General features: G+C 38.4%; 1 protein-coding gene and 1 long non-coding RNA gene across 5 annotated transcripts in view; one reads left to right on the forward strand and one right to left on the reverse strand.

Moving 5' to 3' along the window:
• ephb2b (eph receptor B2b) overlaps positions 1-1,319 on the reverse strand; it is a 120,083-nt gene extending 118,764 nt beyond the window's left edge. For all 4 annotated transcript variants that reach the window (XM_046382488.1, XM_046382470.1, XM_046382480.1 and 1 more), the window contains exon 1: positions 1,125-1,319. In XM_046382488.1, coding sequence (XP_046238444.1) covers positions 1,125-1,176 — 52 coding nt within the window. In that variant the 5' untranslated portion in view covers positions 1,177-1,319. The remainder of the gene's footprint in view (positions 1-1,124) is intronic.
• Positions 1,320-1,558: 239 nt separating this feature from the next.
• On the forward strand, positions 1,559-8,818 carry LOC124055578. Its single transcript, XR_006842717.1, has 3 exons — positions 1,559-1,798; positions 8,065-8,206; positions 8,543-8,818. It is a non-coding gene; the product is annotated as an uncharacterized LOC124055578 (long non-coding RNA).
• The last annotated feature ends 7,069 nt before the right edge of the window (positions 8,819-15,887 follow it).

A 15,887-nucleotide genomic window follows, 5' to 3' on the forward strand; every position in this document is an offset into this window, starting at 1 on the left:
GTTTTATCCTGTGGTTGCATTTGGTTGAGATTTTACATTCTTTCTTAGCTCCACCTGTAATTATGAGGTTTAGTCAAACTGACCAGAGGAAAAAGACATGTTTGTTTTCTGACAACATCCTAAATATAGCCTGAATAAATATGACTGGGCTAACACTTTCCATTCTTTAGTGTGGTAACTGTCTCCTATACTGTCACAGGGCACACTGCTACATAAAATCACGTAGAAATTCGAAATCAAAAAGACCTATGATGAACACTTTCTTATATATAACTATATATATAGCTATATATAGCTATATATATGTAGCTATATACGTGTAATCTCTACATATATGCAGAGATTACACGTATTGTAGAGGTTACATGTATTTGAATACTGTAACAACAAGTTTGATAAGACCACTATACAGTCACTTTGGAGCACTACAGACTTGTTGTAAAATATTATAGAAATCAGGCTATTTTCACCATTGATTGTGTTTCATTGTGTGCTGAGCCACGCTACCTGCTGCCTACCGGCATTAGTGCTTAGCCACGCTTTGCGTTCAAATGACCGCATGTGGGGCAGACAGTGTCAGTTGTAAGTTAAACTAGAAGATTTTCAGCGTGTATATTTGCTCATATACTCTCGAACATGCTGAAAATGGTTCAAGCAGACGTCCTATGCGTCTTGTCTTTCACGGTTTTTTTTTTTTTCGCCAACTGTGACAACTGAGGCGAAACCGGTGACACACCTCCACACATAGACAGGATACGACCTACCTGGCTGAGTTTTATCGTTTTCTAACCACACGTAGCTAGTTGCGCCACACAAAAGCCCGAAATTTGTATTCCGTGTTTTATACTTTTAGCCGTAAACAGCATCCGTATACCTGCGGAGATGCGGGAGCATGTTATTGTGCCCCACCGTCATCTCTTGCCTGCTGTTTTGAGCTCGCACTAAGCTACATATATGTGCTACAAACGTCATGTCCAACACAGTAACACAAATAAATGGAGCTGATTAAATCTGCGTTAGCTTCATGTGGTTTAAATTAGCAAATGTCCATTCAAGCGCTTTGTCTCAAACTCAAAGTCGGCAATAGGATGCGGCTTGAAACGCTGATAAAATCACTAGCTTACCTTCAACAGCTATTACGGCCGGTATGGTCCATAATATCCATAGAATATCCATTATTGGTCACTTAAATCGCCCAGACATTCAAAGAAAATACGTCCCGAAAGCCATTGACAGCAAAAGCAGAGAGGGGACAGACGGTCCTTCACCTCCAATAGAGCGAGCCCAGATAGCAGGGAAAACCAACTCAAATCTGAACCAAGTTTGGGCGAAACCAAACAAAAGACAGACAGAGGGGAGCACCGAACAACACAGGGACACAGCTACGCACTTCAGCGATTCATTATTAAAGTCACCCCGAAACTAAACAGAAACAATATCGTCATATATATATTTAATGATAGAAAGTTTATATTATTTGAATTATTGATTCAGCCGCTCGTCAAGAGGATTCATCGTCCCCTTCAAAGCCACTTCAGTTTACCCCGCTGTCAATCATCCGACGGAGGACAGTCCGCACTGCCTTACCTAGCAATAATTAAGTGTTTTGGGACCATGTGGGGCATTTATAAAAGATGCAGCGAGTATTCTCACTGTCACAGCGCTTGAATGGAAATAGTGCTTATTCTGTTACGAGACAAAGCTTAAGCGTGTCTGCGGGGTTCACTATGAGGCGCCTTTGGGCTATTAAGGGATTTCTGGCGCTGTAACAGGTGACGAACACTGGAGAACATGTAAAGTAAGTTAAACATTTTCTTTTCCATTTTACCTACAGTATTTTAAGCTTTATTTGTTTTTGTTTCCGTTTTATAAGGCACAGTGGTTTTAAAGAACCTGACATATACATATAAATTCGAATTTGGCCCAAAAATGTTTTATTGATTTTATAGTTTGTATACGCAATATTTTTTTCCCTCTTTTTTTTTCAGAAAAAAAAATCACAATAAGTGATGTTTTGCAGCTTGAACAAAGTATCTTGCTGATATAGAACATAATTGCACAAACTGTGGGAATTGGTCGTGATTACTGAACTCTATTGCTGTTGTAAAATCGAGCAGTTTGATAAAATAGTGCACTTTGGTATTGAAGTGAAGTTTGAAAAATATGAGAACAATCTACAATTCATTCCGAGTCTAATAACACGCATACCAGCTGAGTTTGTATCCACTCACTTGAAAGCAGCCATTAAAAAAGAATTGTTAGAACAACTTAATGGCTTGGCAGTAAAAACGAAAAAGAAAAAAAAAAAATCTTCATGCTGTTACTTAAACACTCCACTAGGTTTATATTTGATGGGGATGTCTGTTCATAACTATTCTTAACATTCATTAACTGAAATCTGACAGTAAATGAGTATTAAGTGCTGGCTGCACTGGTTTGTGCAGTAAACAATGCTTGCATGTGGAGGACCGTTGCATAGTGCATTTCAATAATTTCATGAGTCAGACAGGAGATTCTTATATAGTTCGTTATGTAGTTTAACAATTCAGTTCAATTTCAGCTTCTTGTAGCTACAGTGAGCAAACCTTTCGTTAATGCTTCACAAGGAAGGCATCATGTGACTGAACAGGCCTTGTTGTCATTTAAAGACCTGAGCAGCAGTTAGTTATTTTCCAATAACAGAACCAAAGCCAAAGTGAAATGTAATTTCCTCCTGAATGGAACACCTTCCTTCCTGTGAATGAATCATCATAAAATGATAATCAGTTGATGTGATGTTGGCACAAAGTACTTTGAGACATGTCACAGTAAATCTTCAGAAATTATTAAAATTGAGCTGTGTTTGCACTAACTTGATTTAAGTTGGCACAATGGAGTCTGGCAGTAACGTTAATGGCAATAATTTTCTGACAATCAATAAAAATGCTATATGTGAAAGAAGTATGCATATTAATGAATCCAAGCGCATTCAACTATTATAAGCATTCTGTTGATTTAACAGGATTACTCTTTTCCATGTAGATGCTACATGTCAGTGGTCGCATAAAATGACATCTGAATTTATGGTGCATCTTGCAAGCCATAATAATATTTTCAAAATTCCCTAAAAGTAGTGTGAAACCGATTTCCTTCCCCAGAAGCTGGCAGTAAAATTCTCGATATTTTTATACACAGAGTTACGATGGGGAAAGAATAAAACACTGACTGGTTTTTATATGACAGAAATGAAGACAGATCGTCACAGGGATACACTGAAGCAGGCGCAGAAATTTAAAAAATGCCCAAAGAAATCACTGCTTTGTTTAAGATACAAAGATCCACATGGAGAACGCATGATAAAAATTTCCAATGTAAGCGAAAATGTCGACTTGCTGAAAGTGACGGACATCGGGGGGGGCTGACATAAATTGTTGAACCTCGGATGTGCTCATGAGAATTTGTAATGCGCACAAAACTGGAGAGAGATGCCTCATATTTAGTAAACATAAAGTATGGCGTCACTAAAGGCGGATGAGAAACTAGAATTTAGAGTAAATTATTTGTCATCAAAAATGCCTCTCGTATTATGCGTCGCATCAACGCAGCTAAGCAGCAGGACTCTCACGGGTTAAACGAGCCAGGCTGATTTATTTGCCTCCACTGAGTTTGACTGTATTGATTCCAGGTCACTTGACTGGCTGACTTCAGGTCATGTTCAGGTGACTACAACACAGATGGAACAAAACGCCAGGCACTGAGAGAGCAGCTTCGCCTTACTATAATGAGTTCCATACCAGCTCGATATTGACTTGAGCCAGAAGAGAAGTGAAAGATGTTGAAGAAATGATATTAATACTCCTCTAATATTGCCCACAGAGATCCTTCTGTCACGCTAAGTTATAATGGCTGCATAGCAATAAAATATGTGTAATGCAAAGCAGAGATGTCTGAACGTGGCATAAATCCACCCATGTTCCTCTGCGACTCTTTAATCCAAAAAAGCAAAACATTCAGTGTTTTACTTACAACGTCTCCGAACACAGCAGAAGCCAAAGAGCACAGTTTTACGGTAATGCTGGCCACTGCAGCGTACAGTACACACAAAGACACACAAAATCTCATTACGCATGCGGTAAATATCTGTGAAATTAAGCCCTAATAATGCACACAAGGTGCTTCAAAGAGCAACTGATTTTAGCTCAGATATGCTTGAAAAATTGCAGCATGAAGCCTTGCTAGTATAACCACTGAACACACAGTGCGAGAGCATTATTCTGATCGCTGGAAAATAAAGCTACGTGACCGCAGTAAGGCAAAATTAAATGCTGTATCGCCATTTTTCGTCTTATGTGTTGATGTGTGCGCTTTTAACAAATGAAAATGAATCCTAACAATCAGCTCATGACATGATATATTGATATCATATATCACATGGAGTGAGAGCTTGACAATTGTTAAAAAACATTTATTGTATTATTATTATTGACAATAATTATGATTATCGTTATTACTGTTTCACGTGAACCATCAAAGCTGCAGTCCAAATGATAAATACCAAATGAATATATAATTAACATGACTAGTTTCTTTCACATTTTTTTCCTTCCAAAATGTCTCAAACTTTCAGCCAATGGAAATCTTCTATTATTTTGACAATGTTTAAATTATTGTGTGGTTTGACAGTGTTTAAAATAATTTCAGTTACTGTCAAGGTCAGTCCTAAATCCATAAAGCTGAACGCTAACTATATTTAATTAAATCAATATGAGTATGTGTATGGATATTAAACTGTTCACAACAAGACGCGCACTATACAAGAATTTATAATTTAGTCATAGTCAAAGCAAATCTTGAGTGCAGGAGTTTAAAAGAGGCATTGAATTGCAACATTTTGCAAAAAATCATACAACAAAATGATTGACAAATAGTTCCACCTGCAAAAAAGAAAAAGAAATAAAGCATTTAAACGTTTTGCTCAGTATAAGAGGAGAAGTGTTTTTTCTCTCCAAATCTGTGTGATGTGTCGTTGCATCAACACTGCCACCTAGAGTTTAAATGGTATAAAAGTTGCCCTGGTGTTGAATACAGAAATTTTTCTGCAGAGATCATTGAGAGTAATACATCGGCTGAGTTTAGCTTAAGATAACCTGCTTTTATTAACTCTCAATTGCAAGTGCAGTTTTTGTTCATAAATGCCAAGAAAATATTATTTTTGATATTTTGTAAAAAAAAAATAAAAAATATCCCAAAAAATTAGATTTAGAAATTAGAAAATAATATTTAATGCTCTTGAAAAAAGGAATTAGCATTTATTTCATTTATTACGTGAACAATTTTAAATAATTTCAAATAAATAAAATTGCTCTCTAAATAACCTCTGGAATAGAAGTTTTTATTCATTCCTATTTGTTGAGTGTTGAATGATAAGGAGCTGCTTGTTTATTCAAATATCTTGTTAACTTTTCTTATAATTGTACACAAAGTAAACAAAGTAAATCTAACATCCTGGTGTAAAATAGTTTTTTTAAACTCGCTGAAATTAACAGGACTGATTTGGCTGTGTTGTAATATGAGATCATCTGACAATTTTTCACCTAAATGGATTTTAACTTCAAATTAAAACAAAAAAATGTAACCCCAGCCATCTCTGAACCCTCTTATTTGAAGTTAAACACATGCTATTATTTGTCAGTGAGGATGAAATGAAGTGGATGAGGGTGAGAATGAGTTCCTGCACTTCATAAATGTTCCTATCCTTTGGAAAATTTAGCTCAAACGTAAGCCCATTCAAAACGGTCGCTCTGGGCTGGAATCGATTTCACCTTGAGCCTTAAAGGGCTTACGGCAGAGAACTGCACCCAGTTTGGCATCAGCAGCTGGGTAAAGAGCAAGGAAATAAAATGGCTTGCTCTTCTTAAAAGTTGATGTGTGATCCCTGACCCTGTGCTGAGAAAGAGCGGTGAACTTCACTAATCTAAAGAGACCTTTTGCACATGGATTAACCTCAGCTGAGACCAGGTTCTCGCAAACAGGCAGCGCGAAGTCAACTTGATCTCTGACGAGCAGAGGAACCAAACCTAACTCGGACAATCCCTGTTTTTAAATGTTTTTTCATTTGTGTCTTTGTTGTTATCTACTTTCTCCTCTAAATGGCTCCGCCATAGTGGACGCAAAGACATACTCAGTTGTTTTGTAAAGAAAATATTTATTCAGTCAAGCTGAAAAAAAAAAAGATTGGCCCACTGCTTATCTTTCATGAGTAGATGACTGAGCCCCACTGCACTCCAACCACCCACCACTACCTTCCCAGCGTATTGGTTTACCCCTGCCAAAACTTTAATTCAATCCCACTAAGTTACTCCAGCTTTAATTAAATAGACCAAAAGCCTTGGCAGGATTTAATTTACTTTATTGTGAAGTGAACTTTACAGACACTGTATAACTTTCACTAGTATACTGCTGGGACCTGAAAGGGGATGCTAGTACTGAACTCCTTTCATTTGACTTCTTTAGAATGAAATCACACAGTTTTAAAGCACTAACTTGTGTTTTGCCTGATAGAAGAGATGAGGAGCAGACTGAAATCACTGTCCTCCTTGGTTTATGTTGGGCCACCCGCTCTTATGATAGTTAAAAAGAAATGAATAGTGCACGCCTGTCGGAGGGCAGACAACACTTTTTATCATCATAATAAATCTAGGCACTGCTGCCATAAAGCAGAGGCCCAGTAAAAAGTGATTCAGCTGACAGTCATGACGAAATGAATGCTTTGATGAAATGGCAGTCATCAATCATGGCTTTGGTTTTGGATGCTAACATCCCCTCTAAGCTCTCCACTAATTGATATGAAACGTTTACATAAATCAGCCGCTGTGTGTTGATGCTGCGTTCTGTTGTCGCTCTGCTTTTCAGAACCGCAGATAAATTTTCTCCAAGCACATACTGAGCAGTAGCCTACATGTGTTCATGTCATTCTGATATGATGTGGAGACTTTCCTTGTTAATAGAAACAGACTTCACTACAGTTCTGAAATGTATATATAGGTTGATTTTTATCTTCGGTGACCCTGGGTTGCATTGATTTCGGGACCGTTCAGAAATAGTGAATAGAATTCTGGTTGTTGATACGTACAGTTTTGAAATGGTCCCCAGCAGTTTTTATCTCCACAAGAGGCTTTGGACACACAGATCTAAGCTGCTAGATAAACTGCTTTCTCTCAGGGAGAAAATGTGGACTATGGGATAAGAAAAATGGCAACAGGATGGTACTGGGACGTATTTGTAGACTTTTTCATACTGCTTCATGAATGTGTAGCAGCCTGATACACCCTTTTTTATTGTGTCAAGATACCTTAAATTCATATAAGCCAGATCCATAGTGCTGTGTATATATTTTTCAAAGAATACTAGAAATAAATAGCAACAATCTTTTCAGACTTCAGAATTTCATTGTCTGCAACAACAGTCATAACTCAATGACAAAATTATCTGATTAAATGCTAAATTAAATAGTCCATTTTGATTTCTATTCCAGGCTTTTGAGAAAATAAATGATCAAACAAAAAATGAAATAACTATTTTGGGTGCACCAGAATATTTCAGGGTGGGGTTTGCGAGGTTTCATCGAAAACGGTGGCGCACAGAAAAAGATTGGACTCACTTTCCACTTCTGCCGAATCACAAAGCTCACACAGGCTGTTTTCCTCCTGGATATTTTTGAATTTGCCCTCTCAGTGGCCAAGAGAATTTTTGTCAGCAGTGCAACTGGTGATATTTAACTTCTATATCAGTAAGAACATATAATTTAGTGGACAAAAATAACCTTATTTTACTTTTATTTGTTATCTTTATGAAGCTCCTTCCTTTTTCCTCATTTTTAGTCTCACGGCAGTTTGTCACATAGCCACAAACTATAACATATAGAATATGTGTACATCGAAAGAAATGTGCAATTTTATTTTCATAGAGCTGCAAAGATTAGTCAATTAATTCATTGAGTTCATTAACAGAAAAGTAGTTGCCATCTATTTTGACAATTGATTAATTATTTCAGCCATGTCATCTTTTTTCTTATTTTTATCACAGCTGTATTTCGTGGCTGGACCACTTGTCTGTCCCCGAATGAAATGCGATACTTAAAGATGCCGCAGTAACCGGGAGGTAGTCAGGCTGGATGGCCGGTGTACAAAGCCCTAGTACACGCCAGAATCCAGAATACTGTGTGTGGGTAGGTTTTGGGGGAAAAAAACAACAAAAAAACAACTGGCTAAGCTTAGAAAGATATATTTTCGGTACAATTTTGAGCTCAGCACTGGTCTTCAGGATTGGTGTGCCTCTAACTTTTAACACAATGTGTGACCATTCACACAAAGCTTATAAATGACTTTTTTTTTTTTTCACAATTTGCCGAACGGCCATGATGCTGGGTTGAATGCTCAGCCCTGTGAAGCACTGGTATAATTCAATAAAAGATTTTATTTTCTAAGTAAATGATCCATGTCTCATTTTTTTTCTTTACCAGAATGCTCTTCGTGATCTTTTCTTCTCCTTTCTGTCCATCTAGACTGTCAGCCAACGCAGAGCAACAGATGGAGGTGCACAACAGGATATTACCACTAAGAGGATTCCTCTTTCTTTGCCTGTCTCTCTGGACTTTTTTCGCGGAGACAGACTCTTTCATCGTGACCCAGCTCGACTGGCTTGCTGGAACTGGTGTAGAGTTGTTGGTTAAGCCCTCTGAAACCCGCCTCTGCCCACGTTGACCTGCTTGGCAACAGAAATCCCCGATCGAGTCTGCTGTGAATAACATTAAAATGAGTAACCAGGTGGGATTAGAAAGTTCTCATACTGTCTTGAGTCTCTGAACTGTGGGTCAAGTAGTACAGTACACAGCCCTTACACAAGACGGTGATTGCTTCCCATGGACAGGTTCATGTTCATTTGCAGGGATTAAACGGGGATTCATTTGTGTTTTGAAACTAGATATTCTCTAAACACAAATTATTTTATTCTTTCAGTCTGGTCAGAGCATGATTAGCAGTTTTCTGTATTCTGTCACACCTCTTTTAGTGTCATATTCTACGGTGAGATGTGTTTCCATGGACACGAGCACACTCTTCAAATCTTTTCACAATGACAATTATTAAGATGTTTGGTAGAGATAATGCAAGTGAAATCAAATCAATGTGTAGAAGTATTTATTTAAAAAGCATCTGAATGTGTGGCAGTAAGTGCTGTGAGTTCATTAGTGTTAGTTTTGTGTTGCACTGCGTTGTTTGTCTCTTTATTGAAACCTGTGAATGTGTTTTCTGACTTTTTATGTTGGAGGTTTACTGTTTTGATGTGTTCAACGTCTTGGCAATAGTCTTCAAACCTATGTGCTATAGGCTTCTCATCAGACCCCTGAGGGGATCCTCAGTGTTTGGAAAGACTAAATTGCGGGAAAAGAAAAGGGTCAAGGCGACACCTTGATTCCTTCTATAAACTATATTGTGCCAACTTGTTCAGAGACCTGGCGGGTTCCTCAGTGCGCACAGAGCTCGCTGACAGGCTGACCCTTCTGCTCTGTCTGTCTGTCTGTCTGTCTGTCTGTCTCCATGCATTGCCTGAAAGAGGAGCTGCTTTTCTCTCCCTTTTTTAAAGGACTGAGAGACAACGTATTTTTTTTTTCTCTGAACTTAATGTTCAGTATTTAAAATGGTGTTTGCTCACTGTGAGTCATCACTGTGGGGATGTCTTGTGTTTTGTGCAGCAGCAGTTCTAGGGAATGAATTTTGCTGTATTTTTGTTTTGCTTTTTTTAATGTTATCACTGTAAAGTGGCTGCTGTTTGGCTGCCATGTGTATTTTATGAGGCGATACCCATCGTAGCGTTTGGTTACAGGGATCGGGCATCGCTGGTTTTGATTTTATAAATCATACAATTTGTTCAAAGTAGTTTAGCGATTCAGAATTGATATAACTTTCTATTTAGTTTGAAATGTTAAGAGAAATGGTTAAGCGTCTGTGATATTGTTGCAATCCCATGTTACATGTTACTACTTAGTAAATGATTTTATACGTACTGGTCTTTAAAGGTACAAATTGTACAGGCATTTCACACACGACTGGCTCAATAAAGATATAATAAAAATCCTACAGTCATTCAATGACTTCATGGACCTACATGAAGCCACGTTCACCATGGGAAAGCGTAAAAAATGGTCAATTTAACGTGGTTGCTGTTCTGAGGGATGTTACCTTTTTATTGTATTTCCTTTGAATTCAACCTCAACCCTGAGGGGAAGGAGGGAGAGAACTTGGGACTCTCCAGAGGGGTTCAATTAAATTTTGGTGGTCATTGCAGTATGATGACTTTGCAACAAGATCTCTTTCTGCTTTCGGAGTGTTTTTCAGATTTTATCTCAGTGGGCTTAAGAAAAGAAGCTTATTTTTCTTAGGTGCCCTTGGTCTGACCTCTGTATTTCTTATCCTGTGACTATCTCACAGTTTTATCTTAATTAATATTATATTAGTCTAAGAAGTGCTTTCCTGTAGTATAGCTCAGTGCTTGCAATATATAGCTAAAAGCAAATATACACTCCACACTAAAAACAAGTAGTTGTAGTCTTTTGTCCAATGTGTAGGATTTAGGGGATCTATTTGCAGACATGAAATATAATATTTATGTTTATGTTTTCATTAGTGTATACTCACCTGAAACTAAGAATTGATAGTTGTAAGTGTAGAACAAGTCTTTTATTATATCTACAGAGGGAGCAGCTCCTGTTCTACATGCTGCACCGCCATGTTTCTACGGTAGCCCGGAATGGGCAAACCAAACACTGGCTCTAGAGAGCGTTTTTTTGCGCCACTGTAGAAGAGGGTGAGGCCACTAAATCCTACACACCGGCCCTTTAAAGTTTGCATGATGCGACTTAAAATTCAGAGGTGCATCACAGATCATGTTAAATCCATGACGTTTCAGCGTGAACAAACAAGATAGCTTGTGGCTAGAATCATTCTTTGCAGGCTAGAACAAATTTGTCTCCACGGACCAGAAATTGTCTGGTCACTTAAAGATCCTCAGATGATGTTCAGCTGAGTTGACTTGCAAAAGCAAGTAAAGAATGCCATTTTGTAAACTGGGTTATAAAGTATTTAAAATAGCATGAAAGACTCAAGGTAACATATGAATTAAATATTTGTTGGACGACAAGAAATTGAAAGTTTGAAAAGCAAGCATACAGGAAGGAGCTTTGGCCGAACATCTTAGTTTGATCAAGAGTGCTGAGAGCGATGCACGTTGGTGTGTTTTCACCATATGTGTCTTTGCAAGGCTGGGGGTGTTGTCCCGTGTCTTTGTGGCTATGCATAGACATGTATGTGTCAACATGCATGCAAGTGTCCAAATGCCACAGCTTGTAAATGTCGCTGTGTGTGTGGAGAGGAAACAGAGGGAGCTGAAACTGCAGAGCTGCTGCTGAGGAAATAGAGCAGAAGAATACAGGCCTGACATAAAGAAATCTTGGATAATTCTGCCTCAAGATGTGTGAGGGCTGCAAAGAGCAAGAGAGGAGCATCCAGAGGTCGTTCCCATGGCAACCTTTGCCCAGGGAGATCACTGACCCTGCCGCCCTGCAGTACGAGTGGAGCACAGATTGTAGGTCACATATGGCACCAGCGATCCTATCAAGCCTAATCTGGCTTGACTTGTGGGTCATAAATTATGCTGGAAAGCTGGTTTACACTGTGGTTTATCTCATCAGTAGACTACATAATGGCCACGTTTATGGCAACTTAATGAACTGACCCATTAAATATATATGTCAACAACTGTATGTTTTGTCTATTGGCAAAGCACAAAAATAGCTCAGGAGTGTATGATACTGTGCTATCAAAAGACACAGAGATTTACAGGTTAGATCTCAGATATCAGGCGTGATGTATTACAAACATTACTCACATCATTTCTAAATATTTTACCCTCCAGTTGTTAAAACTATTAATACTACAATCCATAAATGCATTGAAAATGAAACCTAAAAAATAATACTTTGCATGTTGTCTCGACAATCTCAAATTCTCAACAGATTTTTTTCAGATTATTCAATTAGATTGAACCCTTTTGTTTTTGCTGACAATGGCTTTGCTTTCCCACTGTTAAGGCTTCCACTGAAGTGTGCTGCTAAGTACATCAAAAATTCAGAAAAGGTGCAGTGTATCAGCTTTTTAAAACAATGTGAAATATGTTTCTTTGGCTGAGGGCCCCAATTTAGACCCAATTTAGTGACAGGAAAGAATATATATTTTTAGAATACATGTTTATTTAAATTAAAAGGTAAATTTCAATGCTAAATTTCTTTTAACATCCCCGCACACAGATTCCAACCTCGCGCAGAGTCACGAGTGTATTAAACCCCGGGGGAAGCACTCGATGCAGGATGTGAGCTTCAGAAGCCGGAGGCATGCAGCAGAAACACAGATATGATTTGAATGATTTATATGCCATGTTTCTGGAGTATTGGGATAGTGCGGATAGCCATACTCCAAGGGGGCTTATAGTTTTATGTGCCTTTTGTAAAGGGCTTCCACACACACACACACACACACACAGCAATGTGGGAGCATAATAAAAACTCCCACTTTCTGAGGTTCAGAGAGCTGTTAAATCCTATTTTAGGTCAAGTATGTTTCATGGTCTGGATCATCTAAATTCTTAACATTTGGTTATGCATTAATAAAGCCTTGGTTTGAATATGGGAAAACATTAATTTTCTGCAGACATGCCACAGCGAAAACATTTTTTCACTTAAATGTAATTCTCACAAACACTCATGACCCACTCGACTGGGTGTGCAGTATAGACTGCTGCACTGAATCTAATCTGGATGTAATAAACACACAGTGCTGGAGGAAATGGAAGTCTCTGGAAAAGCTTCTCAATGGAATATAAATATTTCACACATGTGAATTTAAAGTGACACAGTATTAGTTGTGGAAGACAGGAACGACTTCAGTGTTCCAGCATTTGCATATTTTCTTTTCCAGTCACAGATACTAAAATTTTCGCTTTTTCTTTGTGTTTGTCAGAGAGTGAAGCTAAACAAGGCAGCGCTGTGTGTGTGTGTGTGTGTGTGTGTGTGTGCAGCCTCAGTCTGATAGAAAACAGCCCCTGATCTCTGCCTCTCCTCGCTCCATCACTGCCCCGTTGCTGGTGATTTCATGAGTGAGCTGGTAATAATCACGGGTGACTGGATCCTCACCTTTTTGCTGGGATCTATAAGTGAAGGTGCAGCTACAGTTGTGAGGCCTTTGGTGGTCATATGGGAATGCTTGAGGTCTGAAGTCAGAGGAGTCTTTACATCTGCTTCTCGTTGTCTTATCTGCTTCTTATGTGCTGCCGAGCTAAGGAAACAGCAGGTCACATTAGGCAGAATCACTGCAATTATACAAAAAATTTAAATCTGTCTTATTATTGCAACGCAAAATCAGAATGCACAGTGTTTTGATGATGTTTGTTGGATCTCTTAGAAACATACTGAAGGAAAAAAGGCATTAAAACTGTGAGAACATAGACACAAATGTAAATTTACACATGTTGAAATATTCTAGAAAAGTACTTGCAGGTGTTTAATTCAAAATATTCAATGTCTGCAGTCTGGACTGCAATGTTACTTCACTTCCGTATTTGTTTTCTTACCTGAAGCCAAAGTATCTCAACAGTGTTAGATATTCCGAATTTAATTCAACATATAAAGTGATTTTGTATGTGTGCGCTGCTCCAGTGGGAACTGAACCTGTAGCTTTCGGCAGTGTTAGTGTCTAAGAGCCACACAGTACACCATGACCACACTGCAGTAACCTCCTCCTGGGCCCCGGTCTTTCTTTCTCTGCTCCCCAGTGCTGACATTTTCCTCCACAAGAGTAACTCCTACTGTACACAAAGCCGTCTGAGAGACACACACTCAGAGAAGACAACTGAACTGTCTCACCTCTTTTGCCTCAAGGTCTTTCACTGCTCATTTATGCTTCAGTCATTTTCATTCGGTTGATGTTATTTAAATATGTCTGAATAAAAGAGAGCATCATTTTGTGTCATTGACAGTCATCCAAAATGATTAACAGAACAAGTCCAAGAAAAGTCTGGTCTACTAAAAAATTTAAAGCCTTTTTCTTAATTATATTGTGTTTCAGAAACAGGGTAACAAAGATTTTAGTATTGTGCTATCACGCCATGCTGAGCTCACAGTGAACTCTTTAAATATATTATTCTCATGAACACATTGATGTTTTCTTTTTTTTTTTTTTTAGATTTGTATAATGTGTGTAAATATTCAAATTCAGTGGAGGATTTGTGTTTGTTATGAAGTGGTTTATGTGCATTTTAACAGCATGTTATCAGCATTTACTCTAGCCATTTGCTTTAATTTGGCTTAATCTTTTATATATAATGTAGAATTTTTAAATGTCAGATTTTGGATTTGTATTATTATAATACAACATATATAAATGTAAATGTAAAAGAAATTTCAAATCCCACAATGCTGCTTTCTCTGGTTCCAGCATGAATTCTACCTTAAAACAAAGCTTAATAAAGTGAAAACAGAGTAATGTTTTAGTGCTAGTAGCCATCAGGTTCAGCCAACATGTCCGTCTAGACAGTTTCTAACGCTCATGCTGTCCTTCTGAACTCTGCTGCTGTATCTTTAAAATGTCCTCAAGGTTCACTGAGCTTGATGGAACTTTCTGGTACAGCTAAGTGCACACAGCGTGAGTGATCAGGCCTTTTCTTGTTACTGAATCATGCAATGTTCAACCTCTCAGACTGCTTGTTTTAGGAACGCAGCCCTCCCCGCTTGAATGCAAAGAAGAGAGGTACGCCAGGACGAAGGAGGAAAAGGTGACAAGAGCAGAAAACTAACGCTAATGCAATCTGAAATGGCCTGTAATGCCCTGTTTCTAAATTGGAAAAATTGACCTTCCTCGAAGAGGTGACACAAGCCTACGCTCTGAGACGTTTCGGGGGCTAAGTGGAGGTTTCGGAGCAGGCTGCAGCAGACCCTGGAGGCCAAGCAAATATTTCATGAGTAATTTAATATCTGGAACATGAGAGCGCGCTCCAGTCAGGATGCTGGCCCGGATATAGACAGTGATCTGGGAAGAAGGAGGAGGAGAAAGACTAAAGGGCAGACCAATGAGCAGTTAATGCTGTACATCAACTTTCCACCAACGGTGCTCAAGGGATAAAACACTACCACCGCCTTCAAAAACTCTGTCCTCCTCCTTCCATACATACATGTGAGCAAAAGCAAAAGCAGAACATTACCTCAGCCCTTGAGGTGATGTTTGTGAACTACTTCCCTATAGTGGAAAGGACATCACCATCTACAATTTATTTAAGTTACACTTAAAATACTCTTGTACTGTCCAAAAGTGGTTCTCAAAATTAAAATTTTCTGCTCCTCATACAATACACTACAAAAAAGCAACATTAGAATTGTGTACATGAACGTTTTTGATTTACTTTCAAGGTAACATAAAAAGCACCAAAGAACACCAAGACGTGCTAATAATAGGAAAAAACAAAAATATTCTTTTTGTGTGCGTGAACAAGTCTTGCTTTACCTTCCATCTATAGATGGATTACATGTCCTGGCTGAACAACTTTCATTGCGGTGAAGGGGAGCCAGATTTTATGAATTAGGTCCAGTATCCAGTTCATAAAATACCATGTATCAGAAAGTATTAACAAGCTAGCTACATATCAGAACAGAGTTAGGCAACATATCTGAGAAATTTTTCAGTCTTTTATGGCTGCTGTTTCACTGAATGCTATGGCCAACAAAATCATGTCTTCAGGCAGGTTTTGGAGAGAGACAGAGAGAGAGAGAGAGAGAGAGAAACTGGGACAGCCAATAACATTAATGA

The sequence above is a fragment of the Scatophagus argus genome, chromosome 3 (assembly GCF_020382885.2).
Source record: "Scatophagus argus isolate fScaArg1 chromosome 3, fScaArg1.pri, whole genome shotgun sequence".
In the NCBI taxonomy this organism is placed as follows: domain Eukaryota; kingdom Metazoa; phylum Chordata; class Actinopteri; family Scatophagidae; genus Scatophagus; species Scatophagus argus.